This window comes from Sceloporus occidentalis, unplaced genomic scaffold (genome assembly GCF_023333645.1).
Source record: "Sceloporus occidentalis isolate IW3139 unplaced genomic scaffold, rSceOcc1.0.p SCAF_7, whole genome shotgun sequence".
NCBI lineage: Eukaryota > Metazoa > Chordata > Lepidosauria > Squamata > Phrynosomatidae > Sceloporus > Sceloporus occidentalis.
This window is the reverse complement of record NW_028316987.1, coordinates 9,319,595-9,343,566: the sequence shown is the minus strand read 5'-3', so window position 1 is coordinate 9,343,566 and position 23,972 is coordinate 9,319,595. Positions and strand designations below refer to the sequence as shown.

At 41.8% G+C, this 23,972-nt stretch overlaps 1 protein-coding gene across 1 annotated transcript; it reads right to left on the bottom strand.

Annotated features, from left to right (window-relative positions):
• Nucleotides 1-2,596: 2,596 nt before the first annotated feature.
• On the bottom strand, nt 2,597-20,140 carry LOC149309131 (keratin, type I cytoskeletal 17-like). Its single transcript, XM_089531170.1, has 9 exons — nt 19,871-20,140; nt 14,609-14,737; nt 11,788-11,870; nt 9,950-10,106; nt 8,432-8,593; nt 6,716-6,841; nt 5,516-5,724; nt 4,825-4,853; nt 2,597-2,880 (listed from the first exon to the last, which is right to left on the bottom strand). Exons 1-9 carry the CDS (start codon nt 20,120-20,122, stop codon nt 2,783-2,785), a joined length of 1,245 nt encoding a protein of 414 aa, XP_089387296.1. The 5' UTR covers nt 20,123-20,140; the 3' UTR covers nt 2,597-2,782.
• Nucleotides 20,141-23,972: the final 3,832 nt, after the last annotated feature.

Genomic DNA, 23,972 nt, shown 5'->3' with positions numbered 1-23,972 from the left:
GTTGTGAGCATGGTATCTTCACTAAAGATCTAAAGCAGTTTAAACTAGTTTCCATTAGACATATATATATGTACAGAAGGAAAGAAATGGAGCAAATTAGAGTCTAGGGTCAGTACTAGGTAAGCAGGCAGGATGAGTAGTATCCGGCAGTATTTCTGATCAATCTAGACACATGATAATACAACTTAGGGAGATGGGGATGTTTAGCCTGGAGAAGAGAAGGTTAAGAGATTATATGATAGCCCTGTTTAAATATTTGAAGGGATGTCATATTGAGGAGGGGGCAAGCTTGTTTTCTGCTGCTCCAGAGACTAGAACACGGAACAATGGATGCAAACTGCAGGAAAAGAGATTCCACCTGAACATTAGGAGGAACTTCCTGATAGTAAGGGCTATTCGACAGTGGAACAAACTCCCTCGGAGTGTAGTGGAGTCTCCTTCCTTGGAGGTCTTCAAACAGAGGCTGGATGGCCATCTGTCGGGGATGCTTTGATTTAGATTTCCTGCATGGCAGGGGGTTGGACTGGATGGCCCTTGCGGTCTCTTCCAACTCTACGATTCTATGATTCTATGATTGTATGATTCTAAATCTCCCACATTTTTTTTTCAAAATTTAAAAGGCGCTATGGGGGAAGCACTCAGATTGGATTTCACCCTCCTCTAACCTTCCCTCCTGCTTCATTGGAGAAAGAGACTGTTTGGAGGAGGGTGTAATTTAGAGCAGAAGGTGATCTAGCAGGTTTTCAAAGAAATTAAACCAATTTCTGCTTCAGCCGGGCTCTGATCTAATTCATTTACTTGAATTGTGTTTATTGGGTTGTATTACATATAAATTTCTTATCCTATTGCACCCCTAGCTGGTGAGCTCTCCATGGTACAGGCTTCCCCCATGCTCCCTTTAACATGCAGACTGCACTGCCCCCTTGTGACCATACAGAGAAGAGCATGCAGTGTTCATACCATCCTCTTCTTTTCTTCCTTTCTTTTTCTTCTTTTCTTTTTTTAATGCAGCATCAAATGCCAATGGATACTTGATCACATGACAATTAAAGTCCAGTTCTTCTCTCCCATCCACCCAATTGTCTCAAGCAAATCTATTAGCCTGCAATGTGGTCGTGGTGGCGGCAGTGATGGTATTTTAAAATTCTAGCTCTTTTACAACCGTTGGGCTGGAATGGACCCTAAGTGAATCATGACCATAGCCCATTGATTTCCAAGTGATGCCTCATATCCGTACCTACGTACACTCTACACTGCAATAAATGTGTACCTCTTTAAGGTATGATGGGACTGGACATTGGTTTGCCTGCCCCAAGAAAAAGCTCCCTAGACAAGCGTATTGCTTCTTCTCAGTCAGTTAAAGAGCTAATGTTGTTAGTCCCAACACAAGTAGCCCCACTGAATCAATGAAGTCAGAGTTGTCAGCTCAAGTTCCTGTTGATTCATTGGGTTGACTCTAGATGAGGTTAAGAACTGGAATTAGTCCAAACTAACCCGAAATAGGTTTTGATCCAAGGGTACTGCAAAATTATTTTTAGCCTTTGCTAAAGTAGCAAACATGGAACCCAGAACGGAAGGACCCCAAAAAAGAAGGCAGAGTGGCTCCCCAAGTATAGGCTAGGATGGCTGGGACTCTCAAAATGATCAGGCAAAACTAGACCACCAAAACTCATAAGTAGTTGAGTTCCTTCAGGAATTATCAAGCAGAAGGTCTAATCTGTCTTGCAGAAATAATACAGTCAGGAGGAAACTTTTCTGGAACATGGCCACATAGCCCGAAAAACCCACAAAAAAACTATACCTATAAGTAATCAGAATTAATAGCATCTGCTTGCCAATGTTGACCTCCTCCCCCGCCCTAAAAAAAAAAAACAGTTGCAGGCAGCAAAATACCAAGTGGGCTGAAGTAACCACTTTATTATCTCTATCTATATGAACCTAAGTGGAAACATTGATACAATGATGCAACTTCTACTACCACCTAGTGGCAAGGACAGCTTATGCCTAGAAGGCCACACAAGTCTTACAAAAGCAATCTTCACATCTAACCCATTCACTATTACGTTGGGGAAATTTGGAGTATGTGGAAAGGATGGCAGTGAACATGTACATTACTACAGACACATACATATACACACATTTATCTTCTCTTCTGGGAGTTGCCTATTCAAGCCACTATTTCTTCTCCCTTCTTGGCTCTGTGACTGGTGTAACTTGCATAGCAGATTGAACACCACTTTCCCCCCCTCCTCCTTTTACTATCAAGTCCATCCTCCTGCCCACTACTTTTTAACTGAAAGGGTTGGGAATGTGTAAGAAATACATTCAACATCTAATTTTGGCTCTAGGTCAGGTTCAATAGCAATGGAGACCAGGATGGGAATACATGAAGCCACTTGCTTTATGCCAGGTCAGACTATTTGTCTGTTTTCATTGTCCCTTCCAAACTGAAAGTAATAGAGGGGGAATGTAGTCAATGAGTATCAAAGGATATGTGGATGAAGGAGAAATGTGGTACGTAATTGATTCAAAGTCCCCAAACACAGGTGTGTAGTTTCAACAAAAAAAAATCACAGCAAAGCAGTTCCTTTTTTGCTTTATTTGCAGATGGATATCTTTAGTGTAGAATCAACTCAGTGGGAAAGATTTTGCTTTATTTGCAGACTGATGTCTATAGCAGTGGAATCAACTCACTGGGAACAAGTTATATAGAACTGAGCTTCCCTTCACCATCACCACCACCAGTGCTCTGCGATTACTTTGGATGCCACATCAACATCATTCAGAGTGGGTGCTCTACCTCCTCCACACGAGAGGACACCACTTTGCCATCTACCAGCTCCTCGATCAGAGTTTTCACCCGACGGCTTGCGGTGGGCTCTGTAGGGAAGGGATGACATAAAGTGCTGAGTTTGAGGAGAAGCAAATATGGAAAAACCAAAATGCCCAAAAGGACAGTAGCCAGAGCTTAATGAAGAGACAATCTGAGCAAGGGCTGGTCTCCTAAAATACATTCTAGGCTTGTCCTTTGAATCTTCAGCAAAGTATTTAAGTAAGTCCCCAGTTAAGGAATAGAAAAAACCCTATATGCTGGAGTTCCTGGCTTCCAACTGACATGGAAGCTGGGAACTTCAGGCATAGGGATGGTTCATAGGAATTTCAGTCCAACAATATCTGGAGAATCATACTTTGCCCACTCCTGCCTGTAGTCTGGCCAATGGTGCAAAGACCAAATGCATGGAGAAAGGCCTGCATTCTGTCAAGATATTAGTGGTGATGCACTGAGTATGGAGCGTTGAAAGCTTGCAATATATACTTTATGCATTTTAGTTGTCTCAATATCACTGTTTTGTGGGGTTTGGATATTATTGTACGGGGCTATCAGGGCAACAGGAAACCCCAGATAAGTTGTCTGGTCTCTTATCACTGAAAGTCTGTTTGAAAAGGGTCATACTGCCCCCTAGTGGACATGTCCTACAGCAAAACTTGACCTGTAAATACTCTTGTCTGATTCACAGCTGATTCATTTACAGATCAACTAATTGGGTGAGTGAGGGTTGGGGATATTGTATGTTTGCTTCATGACTGCAGAATCATTCCACGCATACTGATTTATTTGCTCCACCATCCACCAAAATTAGTTTTCCCTTACCCCCAGCACTGCCTTGAATTACATTCCAAACAGTCTGCATCACATCACAATTCACCAAATGGATCTGCATCAACATATAGATTAAAGTAAACATATGAGGAAAAGAGCACACTAGCCCTCTGTCATTCTTTCCCTTGGGTGTAAACACCCAAGAGACTCTCCTCTTCAAGCGGTTGATTTCTGCCATACCTAGAGTGCAGCAACAAAGTGAAAGGGGCTAGCAAGTTGATTTTACCTAGACTGCAGGATGCTTGAACAGAACCCAGGTTTTAAGTTGGTTTAACCATCATCACTTCTGCAACCTCAGCCAAAAAAAGTGAGGGGAAGTAGTTTTCTGGAGATAGTGACAATTTTTTGACAGAGACCCACCAGTGGCAAAGAGTTTCTAATTGGGGCCAATGACAATTAAAACGAGATGGTAACTTATTTATACTGTGTGCATAAACTGTTCTGGAAATCTTCAAAAAAATTAATTGAATGAGGACAAACCAAGTATGCCAAACCCCATTAAAAATTACCTCTACACCATCTCTTTATTCTAAACAGTAAAGAGGTGGGCAGTGTTTGTTGGATTATGAGTCCCATTTCCCCTAATTATCAGCCTAGCTGGCTGGAACTAATGAAGAGCTGGAGTCCAGCAACTGTGATGGACTACAGGTTCTCCACTCAGTGGTTCCCAAACTTTGGGTCCCAGAGGCAGCCCAGCATTAACAATAGGCAAGAAGTCTTGGAACTGTAGTCCAGTATCTGGAGAACCTCCCCCTCTCAAAAGTGGAAACTAATGGCCTAGACTTTCAAACCCATTCAATCCATGGTGATGGTGACATGGGGGAGGTTATAAATGCAGTCAGAAATTAGCAGTCTTCCTTTAATGCATCTAAATTTACAGCAATAAAAGTTAGTAGAGTTTCATTCCAAAATTGTTCAAAATGATGATAGGTTCTCAGTGTATATACATGCAAACATATACAGATTTCAGCCTGGACATATGCAAGTATATGCAGATTTCATGAAAGGGCATCTGTGACTGTTTAGAAGGATGAATATGAGGATATGTTGAAGCCACCCATAGCGAAACAGTGGGACTCAGCACACCATCGTACCATTGCTCAGCCTGAGATGTCATTATATTCATTTGTCTTAAAAATAACTTTCCAAACTGTGAACCTTACCTGGGGTAGGTGGTGGTTCAGCATCTGACCTAAAAAGGAGGAAAAGAATACTTGTTCAGTTAAGGACACTATATGAGGACACTTCCAGGAGTGGGACTTTGGAAAGGACAGAGCCCACAGACCTCCAGGGGCCACATGATGGCCACATGCCAGAGATGAAAGATCCTTAGGCTTTTAAACAGAAAGGTTTTTTGTGCCTTACCCAGTTCCTCTTCTGAATTCTCCTACCTATCAGCCTAAAGCTACATTCACATAACAAATATAACATTCTTTTTGTATGAGTAAGCTGCCCCCAGTCTTCTCACTGAATGAGTGCAAAATACTTTGTCCCCTGTATGAACTGGGAACACCATATGAGTTTCATTCACTAAGGAGACAGCTTCACGTGATTCAGGTATGAGAGCTGAGCTCCTTGTCACAAGGAAGACAGTAAATTTTCAGTGCCCTTAGACATCAGCCCCTCCACATTCTGCATTCTGTGAAGAACCTTTTCAAGAGGATCATGGTCCAAAACTGACTTCATCCATGAGCACATATGGATGGCCTTAGACAAACCACTGTTTACACAGCCTCAACCCACCTACCTTCTGCAAAATGATCCACACCTCCCTCTGAAGTTGGAAAAAGATAGATTGATTGCCAAACAGTGCCAGCAGGACATATCATGCCTACCTTCCCTGGCACCTCTTACCCTTCCAGAAGGCGCCGGTAAGTGGCAATCTCCTGTTCCAGTCTGTTCTTGATATCCATCAGCCGCTTATAATCGTCAGCTTGGTTCTGGACATCAGATCTCAGGTGTAGCAGCTCTGCCTCCCTAGCAGAGATCAGATCACGCAGCCGTGACAGTTCCATCCCATAGCGGGATTCAGTCTCTGTCAGGGTACTCTCCAGGGCTATTTTCTGAAAATAAAAAAATGTTGTGAAGGTCTCACATAAACTATAGCCTTTTCCCCCCAAAGCAGGGAGTGGATAAAGAGTCAGAGTAAGCTTGTTAGGCCTGAAGAAAAGGGTGCAAGAAAATTATGAACCTGCATGCTCACAATGGGGAGTCTGATGAGGAATTGCAATCATGTTAGCTTTCCTATGATCTAGCCATCAAATCCTATGACTTTACAGTGAAGTATTACATATCATGTATCACTTTCATTTGAAGGTTCTGGTACTTAAGTTCTCTGTCTCAAGGCCATTATCACCTTGCTCTGAATTTCTGTTGTTTCTCCCTCTTGCACTGTCCATTCTGCCAAACTCTTCTCCTCTTTTCCCCCAAATTTTATCATTTCATATTGCACCCCTGTGGGTTTTTTTTCACGCTAGTCTCTTTGCTGAGATCATTGTGTTTAGAACATAATTTTTAAAAAGGATGTCACTGTGCTACTCATTATACCAGATTCAGTTAGGTTGTTACCAGTGCCATTACTGGGCATGTAACATGGGAATTCATCAGACAAGGGAAATTAGAAGTATAATCCAATGGCAATCCGAACGCAATCATGGGGTTTAATGTTATTGTGTGATAGACTACCACACGCAAATTCGGGAAATGGCATGCTATTTTTGGGCAATGGGAAGCCAGTTCTAATGCAATTTGTATTCATGTAAATTCGCTAAACTAGCGAATTCACGTGAATGCATTCTGGCCCCACTTTCTTTTCATTCGAAATTAAGAGAAATTCCTCCTATTTGATAAACTCCATGGCCTATACTGGACTTAAGGTGAGACAGAATCACTGGAAATGAAAAAATCCAGCCAGTAGCAATCTCTCTCAAGGTTTGGGAATGCTACTGGCTATTTTAGGGCAACTAAAAAAAAATGCTCCCCATGGGAGGTACAACCTTCAAGAGCCCCAGTTCCTATAGTTGCCCAAACCTTGGAAAAATCCTTAATACTGACCGTGCTACGGAGGGACTGTAGCTCAATCTCCAAGGCCTGGGCCAACCGTTTCAGCTCTATGATCTTCATCTGGGCAGCCTGGAGGGCTTCAGAACTGACAGCAACCTCCTGGTTGAGTGCATCACACTGCAGGAGAGAAGAGGGCATCCATTCCCATGAGTATCCCATATTAACAGCTTATCTCAAAGGGTGTTTAATTATATCAAATCAAAATCCCAAAGTTTTGCAACCTAAGCACACAGTGCAAGTTACATGAATTTGTTTACTTTCTTGTCTTACAATTTTTTATAACAAAAAGAGGCACAAAGCAATGGAAAAAGCTAAAGACCCTCCCCTTCTCGTTCCTATCTACTAATTGTGCTTCCATCATTTGTCATCACAAAGCCATGGGCACTCCCTAAAAGTTCTTAAACTTCACCTTCAAAGTAATAAGGACTAGAAACTTAGGACTGAGAAAGGAAAGGAAAGAAAAGTTATTTGAACCTTCGACACTTCCAAGAAGTGACTGCAGGAAGTTAAAGAAGCTGCTCTTACTGGAAACGGCAACTGGAACAGACTTCAGGATCTCATAAAGCAGTATCACCACCTAGTTCATTTAAAAGGTTTAAACCCCACTACCTTTCTGTTTGACAACAAGGCCCTCCCCCTGAATGGTGGAGAAGTAAAAATGAGTTTGTTTGTTTGTTTGTTTGCTGACTTTTTCCCAGGACTGAACCCAAGGCAGCTTCCAGAAGAATAAATTAAAAACTTTTACAAAAAATGAATACACAATGACAGTTTATAATATGACACTCTGGGTGCTGAACTCTATCTCCCAAATAGATCTGGCCCCATGGATAGCTCCTTTAAAGTTTGGGCTTAATACGAGAGCAGATTAACCATCCCACTGACATCGAAGACAGTGATACTTTTATTGGCCAGCCAAAATGCACAGGATAGGGGCTGGCAGCCTGACACAGGAGAGAAACAACCTGGATATCAAAGGAAGTTTATTACTGTGTTGCTAATGGACTTTAAATGTTATTTCCTTTTTGTCTCTCAGAGACCACATAGCCAAGGAGGAGTAATGGCCTCTGCCTACATGGATATCCCTCCATACCATCCTAACTGAGAGCAGATATAACAACACCTTGATAAAATGTAGGCATATGATTGTAACATCATCAGTTGTCTTTCTTTCTCCCGTTTAATTGTTAACACCTTTGCCTGAAAAAGAAGACAATGGAGCTTTGAAAGATTGCATCATGTGTTTTGTGCATTTGGTTGACCAATAAAGGTATAGCTGTTTTGTGGATTTGGGATGTAAATAGCCTGCCTGGAACAGGCAGAGGCTGCAACAGACAGCAGCTCAGAGTTATGATATGGTTAAGATGATGAACTTGGATTTTGGAAATACAGGTTGCAGTCCACATTCAGGCATGAAACACACTGGTTGACTTTGACCCAATGACTCTATTTTGATTTGATCCACTTCACAAGATGTTGTGAGTATAAAAGGGGAAAGAGGAGCTCATTGGAGCACAGAGATATAACTCTTAAGTAAACAAATAATATATAAAATCTCAGAATTAAAAACCTCAACACCTATTTTTACATCCTATCTCTTTCCTGCTTTTAGGGATCCCTCCCTCTGTGCATGTGATCACCTCATGTTGGCAAATAGCCACACACACGTACACACTTGAAATGAGCCCTTTTTGACTGTTCTTTCCAAACCTGGGCTTTGTGCAGTGCCTCAGCTTCCTGGCGGTTCTTCTCTGTAACATCTTCATACTGATCACGGATCTCAGCCAGAACTTTCTGTAGGTCAGCACCAGGCATGGAGTCCACTTCCACATTGACAGTGCCCCCCAGCCGTCCCTGGAGAGAAGTCACTTCCTGAGGGAAGAGGGTTGAAAAACAGGTTTGTTATTACATAATCAATTACATAATCCCCGAGGAATCAACCAGATGTTACAAGGAACAAGGGTTGGATGGATACAGATACCAGTCATTAATGCCATGCCCCAGCTATGTATTTAATTAAAATAATTAGAACTGTTATTGATGAGTCCTACAACCAAAACTTACAGAGGAGAGTACACTGAACACTGTACTCCCAGCTGGTCTGCCTTGTCTTCTGCCATCATATTCAATTCTGTTCCTCATCTTGCCCACCTTGCACAAGATTCAGTCAGCATTTCATGCCCATTACACACAGTGTCCTCCCTGGACTATTTTTGGGACTCCACACCCATCCTCTCTCCCCACCACCACCAACATATGCACACACAGTTTTGTATTATTGCAGTCCTCAAAGCTCTACCATGCCTGCTAAGACCTCCACTTTTGTAACTCATGAGCTATATTCCCCTCTCCCAGATCCATTACAGCATACCCTTTCCGCAAATGAAATTATTGAAGGAGGTCCCCTTCCAAACTGGTTCACTTGTAGTTTTGGGGGGAAAACACTGGGGATAGACTCACACACATAGAAATACTTACAGCGGCCCCTTGGTATCCGCAAGGGTTTGGTTCCAGGACAACTCCCCCCTCCCCCTTGGAAACCAAAATGTATGGATGCTCCAATCCCATTATATTCAATGGCATGTTAAAATGATGCCCCTTATATAAAATGGCAAACTCAAGGTTTGCGCATAATCTATCTATCTATCTATCTATCTATCTATCTAGGATCCCCAGTGCCCTTCTAGGAGCAGCTTCTATGAATGTCAATTCTCATTTTTGTCAGGGGAAAAGAGCCAGGAGGATTCAATAACCACAAAAAATGCCCTTGAGACCATATGATGATCATGGGTCACATGATCGACACTTCTGTTTTAGTGTGCAAATAGTGAAATTTTGGCTATACAAGCAACAGCATTCATGCCTAATCACTGGACATACAAGAAACGATAGTCTGCTGTGCACCAACTGGATGTACAATCCACTTTTACTTTTTTAAAAGCATTGTGATATTTTCTTTACTTAGGTTTCTAGGTTTCTGTTTTACCAAATTGCCGAGGATAAATACATAAAATCTAGCTGGGGGTCCAAAATGTTACAAAGATATTATCATGCTCCCTACAGGGCATTTGACCATGAGGGTGCCCTAAGGTCCACAACAACTGCTTTCAGGGTTTCAATTTAATACTGAGATAAGTAATGAAGAGCAAAATATATCCAGCAAGTATCCCATTTGATGCTAAGTCCTAGCTTAACCACCTCTGCATAAAGCAAGTAAACATAAATCACCTCCTTATGATTTCTCTTAAGGTAGGCCAGTTCCTCTTGTAGATTGTCCACTTGCACCTGCAAGCTAGCCCGGCTTGCATTTACCTCCTCCAGGACCTTACGTAATCCACTCAAGTCACCTTCCACAGACAGACGCATGGCCACTTCAGATTCCAACCTATGGGGACAAAGGGGTCTTTATAGAGAGCAAGCATGGTGTAGTGTTCAGTGTTAGATTAGGACTCTGGGAGACCAGGGTTCCAATCCTCACTCAGCCATAGAAACCCCAAGTGACTTGGGTAAGTCACATTCCTCAGCCTCAGAGGAAGGCAATGCAAATCTCCTCTGAATAAATCTTGCCTAGAAAACTCTGTGATGGTGTTGTCACAAGTCAGCATCATCTTGAATGCTCATAAAGACAACAACAATAACAACATCTATTTCCAGCAATAGTACGGTACTCCAAGACCATATATCTGGAAAATGCACCGGATGATAATATAGGCCTGCATAATGTCAGCAACATGAACAGTTATTAATTAATAAATAAAGAAGTAGATACTAGGTCTATGAATAGGAAGTGACTATTTCTAAAGCAGATTTTCCTCCTTATAAATTTGATCACTTGACCATGGTTTGTGTATGGGTGTATTGTGTGCCTTCAAATCGTTTCCAATTTATGGTGACCCTAAGGCAATCCTATCATGGGGTTTTCTTGACAAAATTTGTCCAGAGGAGATTTCTCATTGCTCTCCTCTGAGGCTGAGAGCATATGACTTTCCCAAGGTCACCCAGTGGGTTCATATGGCCAAGCTGGGAATCGAACCCTGGTCTCCAGAATCATAGTCCAACAATCAAGCCACCATGCCACATTTACTCAATATTATTATTATTATTATTATTCCAAGAATAATCAGTAAAGGTAGAGAGGAAGAGGAATCATGTCCTCTGAGTTTGTTCTCAGTCTCTGTATGTTGTTCAGGCCTTCTGTATAGGCTCTGTTATGCAAAAGACTCAATCCATTCACAAGCTGAAGAGAAGAAATAACTGGCATGATATCCTCCATGCACTGCTTATCACTGGATTTCATGCTGTAATTACAGAGTAATGATTATGAGGCTTTCCAGCAAGTTTCTACATGTCAGAATGCTGATATGTATAGAATCAAATACAGAAATAAATACAAATGTATTTATGTATATATACAGTTAAAAATTGGAAACAGATCTCTGTGTGTGCTTTTTAAATGTCCAGGCAACTCTATCCCTAAAACCAATTATGACCAAAAAGAAATAAAAGGACAATGGAAACAATATACTGAAGAATTATGTAAAAGAGATGCAAGGATGACAGATTCATTCAAAGAGCCGATGAACCTACAGTTTTAGAAAGTGAAGTGGAAGCTACGCTCAGAGCACCTGGGTGAAATAAATCACCAGGAAGTACAGGTGGCTTACCAACAGAGGTGCTTCAAGACCCCAACAAAACTGTTGATAATAGGGAGAGTTGAAGGTCTCTTATTGATAGGATCACCATAAGTCAAACTCAACTTGAGAGCAGTTAACAACAACAAAAGTAATAATACTGAATACATGAATAAGAGGTGGGGGAACAGTGTTGATGAAGAATGGAGCCCTGGTGGCTGTACTGCAGCCATTCACTCAAAACCACAAGTTTGCGAGTTCAAGACCAGCAAAAGGGCCCAAGCTCGACTCAGGCTTGCATCCTTCCGAGGTCGCTAAAATGAGTACCCAGACTGTTGGGGGCAAATTAGCTTACTTGCTAATTAGCTTACTTGCTGTTCACCGCTATGATCTTTGGAATAGCGGTATATAAATAAATAAATAAAAAAGTCTTACTTCACTCTGAAATCGTCAGCAGCAAGTTTGGCATTGTCTATCTGTAAGAGCAGCCCAGCGTTATTCAGGGTCGCCTGTTCAATCTAGAGAGAGACAAAAGAAGGTGGTGAGGTTCCATAGTGAAATTGTAGAGAACAGGTAGCAAAAGGAAATTGAGGGCCACCCACCAGTTAGTCATTTTTAACCAATTCTGGATAATGACTAAAGAACAAGCATTCATCCTGGTAGTTGGCATAGACATGCTCATAAGAAGAATCCAGACATGCACATTAACTAATCAGTTGCAGCCTAGGACCAGAAACCTATTTGCTTGCTAGTGGAAAATACATTTCTAGCAGTGTACTTGCACTGGAAGTTGCGAGAGTGTTTATGAAATCTGCTGTTTCTTGGCTGGGCTTGCAAGGTATAGCTGCACTCAGGAATCCCCTACTACGACTGATGCAGTGACCGGGGATGGCTTCTCTCCTCTCGTGGCCTGTCTGGAGTCGGTAATGGGTTGGATGAGGGAAAACAGACTCAGCCTGAATCCAGAGAAAACGGAAGTACTCGTGATAGGTTCTCCCGGTCCGGGGTTGGCGGTGGTTCCACCTGTCCTGAACGGTATCACGCTTCCCGTGAAGGACTCTTTACGCAGTCTGGGGGTGCTCCTAGACGGTCAGGAGCACCTGTTATCAGCTTCGGCTGATACGCCAGCTGCGTCCCTACCTTGGCCGGAGGGACCTTGAAACTGTAGTACACGCTCTGGTAACCTCTCGTTTGGACTTCTGCAACGCGCTCCACATGGGGCAACCCTTGTACCATACCCGGAAGCTGCAATTAGTGCAGAATATGGCAGCCCGACTGGTCACTGGTACATCCAGGGCCAGCCATATAACACCAGTGCTTAAAGACCTTCACTGGCTTCCTATTCGCTTCCGGGCGCAATACAAGGTGTTGGTTATTACCTATAAAGCCCTAAATGGCTTGGGCCCAGGGTATCTGGAGGACCGCCTCTCTCCGTACAATCCGTCCCGCACACTCAGATCATCTGGGCAGCAACTGTTAAGAGTTCCAGAGGGGAGATTAGTTTCCACCTCTAGAAGGGCCTTTTCTATCTCGGCCCCCAACCTCTGGAACTCGCTGGCCATCGAGCTCCGCTCAGCCACCTCCCTAGCCCAATTTAAGAAGGGGTTGAAAACGTTCTTTTTTGAGCAGGCCTACCCCTGATTTTTGCTCCAGAATGCTCTCCTCCCCTCCCCCCCATCTGTCAGCACTGTCTTGCCGGCATGAATTTTATTATTTTTATTGAACTGTTTTAATCCATTTTTTTTTTTGTATGATTGTATCATTGTATGCTTGTTGTGCACCACCCTGATTATAAGAAGGGCGGTATATAAATAAAATTTTTATTATTTATTATTATTTACCCTTGCAAACCAACAGCAGAAATGTTGCAGAAGTAGGTTCTGGATACCTCCTTGCACAACACTTTTAAAAAGATGTAACTGAGTTATGCCAGCATAATCCACCACCAGAATTTCATTTTACATCTTCCCCCAGGAACTGGTCTTTTGTAAAGTTAACTGGACCTAACTGCCTGTTCAAGCTCATATTGTGAGGACTACAGCTAAGATCAGCAGAAACCAGGATGTAGGAGGTAGAGGGTGAAAAATAATTTAAATGTCTCTGTTAATGAAAATGCCCCGTGTTTTGATTCTATGTGAATTCAAAACTGTGTAAAAGATGCTACAATGCACTAGGCTAGGGCAAGAAATGTAGAAGAAATCCATAAAGTAAGAATTTCACCAAAATATTCTCCTTTACTAAAGGTGTTCTGTAAAAGGTTCCAGCCTCCTCATCATGGGGTGTGCCATGTGGAAGGTCACGCACCATAATGGCACCCGGGCAGCGCAACAAGGACTTTGAGTGTATGGATGCTCAGCCCTAGTGTGCATACAGGCCAGAACAAAGTGCCAGTCTATACAGCCCCTATGTCTTTTCTTTTTCCCAGAAAATCCTGGGAGCTGTAGTTCTGTGAAAAGAAAGTAGAGGGGGGTCTCCAAGAGAATGTCTTTTTCCAAGAAAGCAAAAAGTGTATAGAAAGGTCTGCAGCTTAGACACATGGGCCAAAGTCTTCATAAGAAAATTTACTTAATGCAGCTGCACATCACCAAACAATAGAATCAGTGTGGCATCACTATGGGTGCAGAGGGTGTGGCCTGCACCAGGTGACACCCCAGAAGGGGGTGACACTGGTCACACCTTTCACCTGTTGTGGGGTGAGAAAGGCCAACAGAGCCCTTCCTGACTTCGCTGCAGCAGAGCCAGTTCCCTCAATAGTCCCTCTCATACTGGGTGACAGCAGAGATTTGAGGGGTGGACTAAGACTCTAGTAGAACAGGATTCCAATTTCATTCAGCCATAGAAACTCACTGGGGTTAGTCACCCTCTTTCAACCTCAGAGAAAGTCAATGGCAAACCCCTTCTGAACAAATCTTGCCAAGAAAACCCTATGAAAGAGTCACCATAAGTCAGAGTCAACGTGAAGGTGCATGAAAACAACAACACATCCGCTAACATCTTGACTCCAGCTGTGGATAACCTAACCTATCACACAAGTGGATGTTCTGACCACCCAAGTGTTTTGGATCTCACCCACAGCATCTGTTAGCATCATTAACAAAAACAACACTTTTAATTTAAAAACAGCAAAACCAAAAGTCAAGGCAATTTGACCTTAACGTTGACTATGATTACTCAGGCTGCTGGGAACTGGAGTTGAAAGGTCAAAGCCCCACCCACACATCCTAACACATCATCGCCACCATCACCATCTTCATACCTTAGACTTCAGCTCCGAAAGGGTACTGAAGTAACTACTCAGATCTGGACCACCAGCTGATGCTCGCTTCACATAGATTTCCCTGATGTTCTGCTCCAGTTGTGCATTAGCTTCCTCAAGAGAACGTACCTAGTACAATGACAAGGGAAAAGTCAGGCTAGGTGATGATTTCATGTTAAAATACATGCGAGTAAAGAATCCCTAAAGTGAGAGCTCTATCCCTGCTGCTTGACACTAGAGGGAGCTTTTGGTAGCTCAGATAGATATGCAACATGCAGCCTTTAAACAGCCATAAAAGTTTGATAATATCGTCTTTGGCGATAACTATCATACAATGCCTAGAAAAAACAATCAATAAGATCCCAATAGTGCTGATATGTCACTAGTCCTCAGGAATGATAAGTTACTCCCGCAGCAGTTCCAGGATTGTGTGATCACTTAGTGTCAGTATCTCTTCTCAATCTGCCCTCCTCCCCATCGCTATCCCAGAACAGTCTTGTTTTTCTTTTCTTTCCTTTCCTTTCCTTCCCTTCCCTTCCCTTCCCTTTCCTTTTTATTTTATTTTTTATTTTTATTTTTTTGTTAAACCACATTTGCATAATTCCAGAATTGCATTTTTAAAAAACCAAATAAACTACACGCACACACACACGGAAGCCATGCATGGTAGGACATAGGGCTGAGAGACATTGTTAACGGCGAGAACTACATTATTACAGCACTGTTATTCCACTTTAACTGCTATGCCTGCCTCCTGTGTAATTCTGGGGTTTGTGTTGGACCTAAGAGCTCTCTGGCTGAGAAATCTAAATGTCCCTCCCTAAATTGCAAATCCCAGGATTCCACAGAAGCCAACCATAGCAGTTAAAGGAATACAGTGCATGCATCATTTAAATAGCATACCTCCAAAGTAACCTGACGCAGCTTTATTTTGGCCTGTCTGTTCAGGCCCATTGTCCGACACTGGAAGAGAATGTGAGGGGCCAAAAACAGCCCAGCCACCCTAATGGAGGGACATATGGCAGGATGTGTTCCTGAACCAGTATGTATGCACTTCCCTTCATTAATGCAGTCACGGTGAAGTGGTGTGATAAACTCCAAAGACACACTGAATTAAGTAGGATTTTTGGCCTAGAAAAGTGTATATAGGATTTCAGATTTTGTAAATTATCTATAATCTGCCAGTGCAAATATATTGACTAGTGCTGCCTTCCCCAACCAGGTGTCCTCCAGATGTGATAGACCACAATTCCTATCATCCCCAAGCAGCTGGCTGTTGGCCATACTAGCTAGAATTCCGGGAACTGTAATCTAGCACATCTGGAAGACTGCACTAGTATAAGGTAAAGTATTGTTTTTATGGAACCTCGCAATTCTCTGTCAAAAGTTATGTTCAAATGTACTGCGCATAACCTTAGGATACTGTGATAAAATTAAGAAAGCCATAAGATTTTTTTTAAGTTAAAATGAATAAAACTTCATTAAAATATACACTAAAAATAAATTCACTAAAAATAAGAGGGCCAGCATGGTGTAGTGGTTTCGATTGTTGGACTATGACTCTGAAGATCAGAGTTTGATTCTCAGTTTGGCCAGGAAACCCACTGGGTGACCTTGGGCAAGTCACATGCTCTCAGCCTCAGAGGAAAGCAATGGGAAACCTCCTCTGAACAAATCTTGCAAAGAAAACCCCATGATAAAGCTACCTTAGGGTTGTCGTCAACAACAACAAAAATAGACAATCAAAACGGACAAGATGTTTACTAAATCTAGTGCTATCAAGTTCAAACCTAATTTGAGGCTTATTTATACCCTTTTCCGGTAGATTTTACTGGGAATGTTTAGCTTTTATAGATTATTGTTAACTGCAATAATCTTCATACAAGAAGAAGGCTGCTTTTCAACAATGGAGATTATGTGGCAATCACCTTGAATATTTGTCTCACTGAAGAATTGGGAGTTTGAATTTTAACTTCTTGGGGCCTGAATTTTTAACATTAGAATTCAGTGTTTGAAATTCAGAATAGAAGCGTGCAGTTGAGTATGTACAGAGTGCCTCTGAAAAACTAGGGTTCAAAGGAAACCTTGTCAGAAGTAAAAGTGTCACATTGGCATGCTTCGGCCATGGCAGCACTTTTCTTTTTAGTTATTAAACATCAACAGCATCACTATGGAGCCAGCATGTTAAATAGCTATTAAATATGTGGCCCTCTAGATGTTACTGAATTGCAGTTCCCATCAGCTCCAGACAGTTAGCCAATTGTGGGGTATAACAGGATTTGTAGTTGAAGAACATCTGAAGGGCCAGCTATTCTTCTGAGTGTCCTCTTCTTTTAGCCCCTGAGAGTAAAACAGGGAGATGACATTCATTTCATTTAGGAATAAAAAAGGAAAAGATCTTGTGGCCTGATCTGCACTGCAGAAATAATGCAATTTGACACCACTTTAACTGCCATGGCTCAATGCTAATGAATTCTGGGATTTGTAGTTTGTTGTGAACCCAGAGCTCTCTGACAGAGACAGCTAAATATCTCACAAAACTATAAATCATCAAATTGCGTAGTATTGAGCCATGGCGGTTAAAGCGGTGTCAAACTGCATTATTTCCACAGTGCAGATGAGATCTATGTCTGCAATGTTACACACACTATATAGTTTAATCAAAATCACTCTTACATGTTGTACCTCTGTTGGGGAAAAACGCAACAATTTCAACAAGGAATAAGAAAGAATCACCACTTTTTCAGGTGTCACATCTCCAACCAACTTCAAGATCAACACTATTGCTGCTCACCAACTCAGCTATCAGCAGAAACGCAACTGGACGGAGACAAAGTCTTTCAACCTCTCAAAGCAAGAACACAAAAAAGCTACACACACCTCTTGTTTCTGCACATCTGTCCATAAAACTTAAACGATATTCCCAATGATTGAACATGTTCACTCATTGTACATTTAGATGCTGTTGATCCACAATATCTCTTCCCCTCCCAATTGCCACTCAGATCTACTAGCCCACATCTCTTCATAGAGCAATTTAAGCAGGCATCTTTTACCCAGCCTAATTTTCCTGAAACCTTCAAAATCTTCCCCTGTGAAAAAATCCTGACCGCACAGAAGACTCATTTGTCAACATACCTCCTAGCCTAAGGCCTTTTCAACAAAATTCCCAACAATCATCATAAATACCAGGCCAAGGGCTCTTCTGAAGTTACCGCAAACTATCTCACAAAGCCAGATCAAACAAGGATTGTCTTTAACACAGCTTGAGAAAGAAGTTACTTTTTTGGACTACAAATCCCAGAGCCATTCAGATTCCAGCTCCTATCCACCCCAGGGAACATGACCACTGGCCATGCAGGCTGGAGAATTGTGGTTACTATAGTCCAAAAAGTAACTATCCAAGTTCTGCTTAAATTTCTTGGCCTTCTCCAGTTAGTCCCTGCATAAAGTTGCAAAGGGACAAAACAAAAGCCTTAAAGACGATTCACAAAGCCTTCATCTGAACAGCAGATATCTGGAAAATCTGGAACAAAGCTTCTGAGACAAATAGGTGGCTATTGTAGCTTATAATACATGATAAAACTTCAATGGCATCTTCCGATCTGCGCCCTACCCCCAAAAAATGCTATCAGAAATACTCTTCAGCTAATGTAATCTTTATTTAGATCTGTTTACTACATAAAGGATATCTTGCTTTCAAGAAAAAATATGCAATATTTTTAAAAACAACACCCTCACAATTGGAACTTGACATGCTTTAAACCTAGCCTCCATAAAGAAAGAAAGTAATCTCCTCGGATAGATCTTGGGAAGGTTTTCTTTGGTGGTTTTGTGTACTATGACTCCCAGTAACAATGCTGGTTGGGAGATTCTGGGAGCTACTGTCCAAAAAGGAAACGCTTCCAAGATCCTAGGATTTGTAGTTCTGAGAAGGTAGGGACTCTCCAATAGAAAGTCTTTTGCCACTCACTAATTTCCAACCAAGATTCCTTAAGGAAATATCTTTTCAGGGGATGCTTCTTCCTAGAGAACATCAATTCCACTAACTGACCCAGCAAAGGCCACATCTCTTCACAACTTCGTATTTAATTTTGATGTTACAAACCTATAAGGCCAGGTTGTGAAACTTTAGACCCTTCCACATGTATCAGACATTAACCTCCGCAGTACTATGCATCACCCTGTGAGACACAGATCATTAATTACCTGCTCAAACCTTAATAGACGCTAAAAAAAAAAAATGAAGCCAACATAGTATCCTAGCCTATGGGCTTATCTGAACAAATGTATAAACCAGACTATCCTTCCATGCCACATCAGATACTGTCAGTGTCAAAACAAAATAGCTAAAAAATACACAAACTCTTCTAAGCCTGTCTCTAAATGAATCATATGATCCAGTGTGTGCTCTACTACCCCACAAAACCACTGTGTACTACCATCAATAGAAAGTGCTTCATCATATTAATTTTGCATTAGAAAAAAACTTGCTATTTTTAGGTATGTAGGTACTTGATTCAATCAAGAAACCACAGCCCTGAGTTTGCAAGACCTGAACAGGGCAGTTGATGACTCTTGGTGGTCTCTTACTCACAGGGTTACCATAAGTTGAACTTGAATTGATGGGAAATAACCACAAATTATATACACTAAATTTTATTCCTGTATCTTGGGGGCTACTTGTTAGACAACATGGTAGAACCCTGAGTGCTCTTCTTGCATTAGCTAAAAAAATTCATGCTCCAAGCGTGAAAACATTCACCATTCTTCATTCAATGATCGGGAAATCTTACTACTTTAGCCATGCATAAATGTGCAGTCTTAACAGATGCCCGCTCCAAATGTCTTCATCAAGTAACCTGGCTGCATACATTTAGTATACCTTTTACTAAATCAAGGTGGGGAACATGTCATACTTCAAAAGTTGTGTGACTGCAACTCCCACCAGCCACAGTCACCCCTGCCATTGGTGGTGGATCATGGGAGCCACTATCCAAAATATATATAGTGGGCCACCTATTTCCAAATCCTGTTCCAGCAGGAAAAAAGGCAATGCTTCCAACCTTGGAAAGCAAATTCCATCCATGAAGTCAAGCATTGGTGCTATTTTGCTCAGCTGCATCCCAAAGCACTGTCTGAAAGCTATAAACAGATATATTTTCATTATGGTTGCTTCTTTCGCACTAGGAACTTTCATGTATCTTGATTTCCCTACCATGCAGCTAAATTTTTGCTAGGATACACTCTTCAAGTACTCACCCTTTCTAGGTATGCAGCCAGGCGATCATTCAAATTCTGCATAGTGCCTTTTTGGTTGATGTCAAGGATATTTGTCTCCGCAGCCCCATAACGCATGGCCAGTGCATCCTTGACTGAGGGTGGAAGGGCAGTCATGATACCATAGATGTTTGAGGTTGACCGAGGCTTGGCTAAGCCAAGCACGCTCCCTCCTCTGGGTCCACGGACACTGCCAGAGAAAGACAGGCTACGGCTAGAGAATGCAGCTGCCATGGTCCTGGTGGTGGAAAGCAAGCAAAACAGGATTGCAAGCAAGCCGTGGAACCCTTGGAAAAAGTCCCCTTAATATAGGCAAGCTGAAGGGCAGGACTAAGTCACAGCCTTTCCCCTACTGGGTCAGCTGGTCATTCTTCATAGGGACATGAGCAAGAATGGCATCTGTTTTGGAAACCAAGCTCGGGGTCATTTTCTTTCCTCCTCCCCAAAGCAAATTCACAAGGCCATTGCAAAATCCACACCTTAACTCTGGATCCCAGCCAATCTGTCAATGTCTGAAGCAGGCCAGATAAAATGTCCAACATACCACTTCTCATCCCCTTGTAATCCTGAAGCCAGATAGGACGGGTGGATCCAAAAACAAACAAAAAAAAAAACCCTTAATTTATGTGTTTTTTGCAGCAGATGCAGAAGGGGGGATGCAGGTTTCATCCTGCTAGAACAGGCTTGGAAGGAACAAATGAGGTGCAGACATTGTTCACAGATTATGAAGTTGCTTTTTAAAAACAAATTAATTGCATATCAAATTAAAAAGCTAGCCGCCACCACTCCTAAACTTGCTACCTTTAATGTTACCAGTTCTTAAAATAAATTTCCTGAATTGCTCATTACATTGTTCATTACTTTTAAGATGCTTTCTTTTATATATAAATCTATGAGAAAGGCTAAGGAAATAGCTTAACATTTGGAAAATGCCGCTAAAAATGCTCCCCAGATGATTTTTTTGCCAAACTCTCACCCCCCAGGAGACAACAAAAGATTTTTTTAAAAAAAATCAGCATTACTTTTGCTCATGCATGCACAAATAATGACATTATTGATCAGTTTCCTTTGGGGGGAAAGGAACATTATTATGCCCTTGGCATATTCTGTTGTTGTTATGTGCCCTCAAGTCATTTCTGACTTATGATAACTCTTAAGCTCATGGGTTTTCTTGGCAAAATTTATTCAGGGAAGGTTTGCCATTTCCTTCCCCTGAGGCTGAGAGTGTAGATTTCATGGCAGAGACTGGAATTGAATCCTGTATTCCAGAGTCCAACACTCAAACCACTACACCACACTCGGCATCCTTGGCATGTTCTAGGTAATATATAATACAAATCCTTGATTGTGTCATGCAATATTACCAAGGGTATTCCTCATTCGAAAGAAAACATTTCTTTCTTAATAAGTAAGACCAGTTTGAATATATGTGTAATGAATACATTTCTTTCTTAATGAGTAAGACCAGTTTTCCACCAAATGTGGCCTTCTTATTGTAGCATTCACATGTGATTTATGGCCACTTTGTATTAATGCAGCATTTCAATATCTGTAGTCCAATGCAATTTCCCCACCATCAAAGTCTGGAAGCATTACCTTTTGGGGCTAAAACTCCATAAGATGTTATGACCTATAAGTCAAAAAGTATTTAATGTCCAGCATGAAATGGGAACAGGTAATTCTGGCCTAGGGTATGAGCACAATGTCCTTCTTCAAGCATGGTATTCCCCATCCCACCCACCCTTCTTATCCAATGTAAAAGAATTCAGGATAGTTACCATACTTGCTTCTTCAACAACAAAGCAGAGAGAACAATAGTAGACCCATTCCCATCAAAGAGATTGTGAGAGCAAACTTTAGTTTAGTCTCATAATCTCTTTGGTGGTAATTATGCTTTTTGATGTTCCAGATCTTTAAAACAAAGATGTCCCTACTGTTTTGTTACATGCCTTCAGGTTGTTTCAAACTTAGGGCAACTCCAAGTTTAACCTATTCATGGAGTTTTCGTGGCAAGTTTCTTCAGGAAAGGGTTGCCACTGCCATCCTCTGAAGCTGAGAGATTGTGACGTACCCAAGGTCACAAAGTGAGTTTCCATGGCAGAGCTGGGATTTGAACCCTGGTCTCCCAATATCCTAGTCTATAGACTAGAACGCGGAACAATGGATGCAAACTGCAGGAAAAGAGATTCCACCTCAACATTAGGAGGAACTTCCTGACAGTAAGGGCTGTTCGACAGTGGAACACACTCCCTCAGAGTGTGGTGGAGTCTCATTCTTTGGAGGTCTCTAAGCAGAGGCTGGATGGCCATCTGTCAATAGGGATGCTTTGACTGAGAGTTCCTGCATGGCAGGGGGTTGGACTGGATGGCCCTTGTAGTCTCTTCCAACTCTATGATTCTATGATTCATCTAGTCCAACACTCAAACCACTACACCAAACTAATACTCCAATAATACAAATATACAAAATAATACAAATAATGGTTATATTGCTAGGCACTACAGCCCATGGGCTGCACCTTCTTCTCTCCCCTCCCTACCCCCGTCCCCCCGTCATTGGGTTGCATGCAAACTACTTTTGCACTTTGAATTCAGTTTGCAGCAACTGAAGTAAGCTGAGGACCAAGAGGGAAGTGGGAAAAGGTGAAAGAAACTGGGACATTTTAGAAGCAGTTGAAAAAAATAGGATAACAGAGGATTAATTCCAACTGTCCCTGCCAGATCAGGACAATTGGAGGGTATGTGAATGGAGGCTAGAACTGAGATTGTCTACATCTCAGTCCAATACTTTCCAAAACCCATATTGGCTTTTCTGGAAATTATTTCAGAAAACGTTTTCCTGAAAGTCACACTAATTCCTCAGTTAAAATCTGAAAGGAAGAGTGCTAAACTGAAAAATATGGATATTTCAGCAAGTAAAACTCAGTGAATTGTGGGTGGGTGGAAATATTAGCAAAGGTATGTGGAATTTTCCAATGCCTGGAAACATCTATGGTTTTTTTCCATGAACTAGCTTCACAAACATTTTTTAAATGCATGGAAACTACATGGCAATGTATTAGTAACAGTTTCAACAACACATTCCTGAGAATATCTCTGAAAATGCATTAGGCTTACTTACAATGGCCCATCAAAAGACAATATCACACAATAGGTTTTGCAGCTCCAATCTGAAGTCACTCCTGGTCCAACCATGCGAATTCAAGTTAAAACATGATAGATTATCACACGTGATTGCTATCTATAGGGAGTACTTCCGAGCCAGATCCAAAGCCAATCCAAAGTGACTCCCTATTTTTGTGAATTCGGTAACAGGCCTGGGTTAGGAGATGTAAACAGCAAGATTCCGTCACACCTTTGAGACAGATTTATGACTAGGAGATGTTTCACAGATACAAGCCATTCCGGTATCCATAGTTTTCCCATGGCAGAGGATGCCTATGGATCAAGTGATGTGTAAGGATGGTTGCTCAAATTTTGGGGAATACTAATTAGCTCAACACACCAATATTGGGCTCCTTACAAATAGCCTTTTTGGGATCAGATCCCAGCCTGTATACCAATGGACCAGAGCTTCCAGAAACTGACGCAAAGGCAAAGTCTTTGAATTTTAAGCTAGTTTATTGATGCACAGGGGGACACTCATTCACATACATTCACTCATGCAATCACTCAAGGCTAATAGAAGAAAGGGAGGAAAAGTAGAGAGAGAACACAATGCCTTTTAATGGTAGATACTTGCCTGAGATGGTTTCCCTCGGAATCAAGGTAGATGCAGCAAGACAATGAAGGGAAATAGGGAAAGGGGTGCATGGACCCACGCCAGGAGAAGCAGACTGAAAGAATGCCTGCCTGCCGCCAACATGGAACCCAGAACAAAGGAAAAAATGAACCTTGAATAGGTTTCTAGTCACGTACTCAGTTGGGTTGTTGTCCTACATCAAAGCGAAACCAAATTTACACATCACTTGATCCATAGGCATCCTCTGCCATGGGAAAACTATGGATACCAGAATGGCTTGTATCTGTGAAACATCTCCTAGTCATAAATCTGTCTCATAGGTGTGAAGGAATCTTCCTGTTTG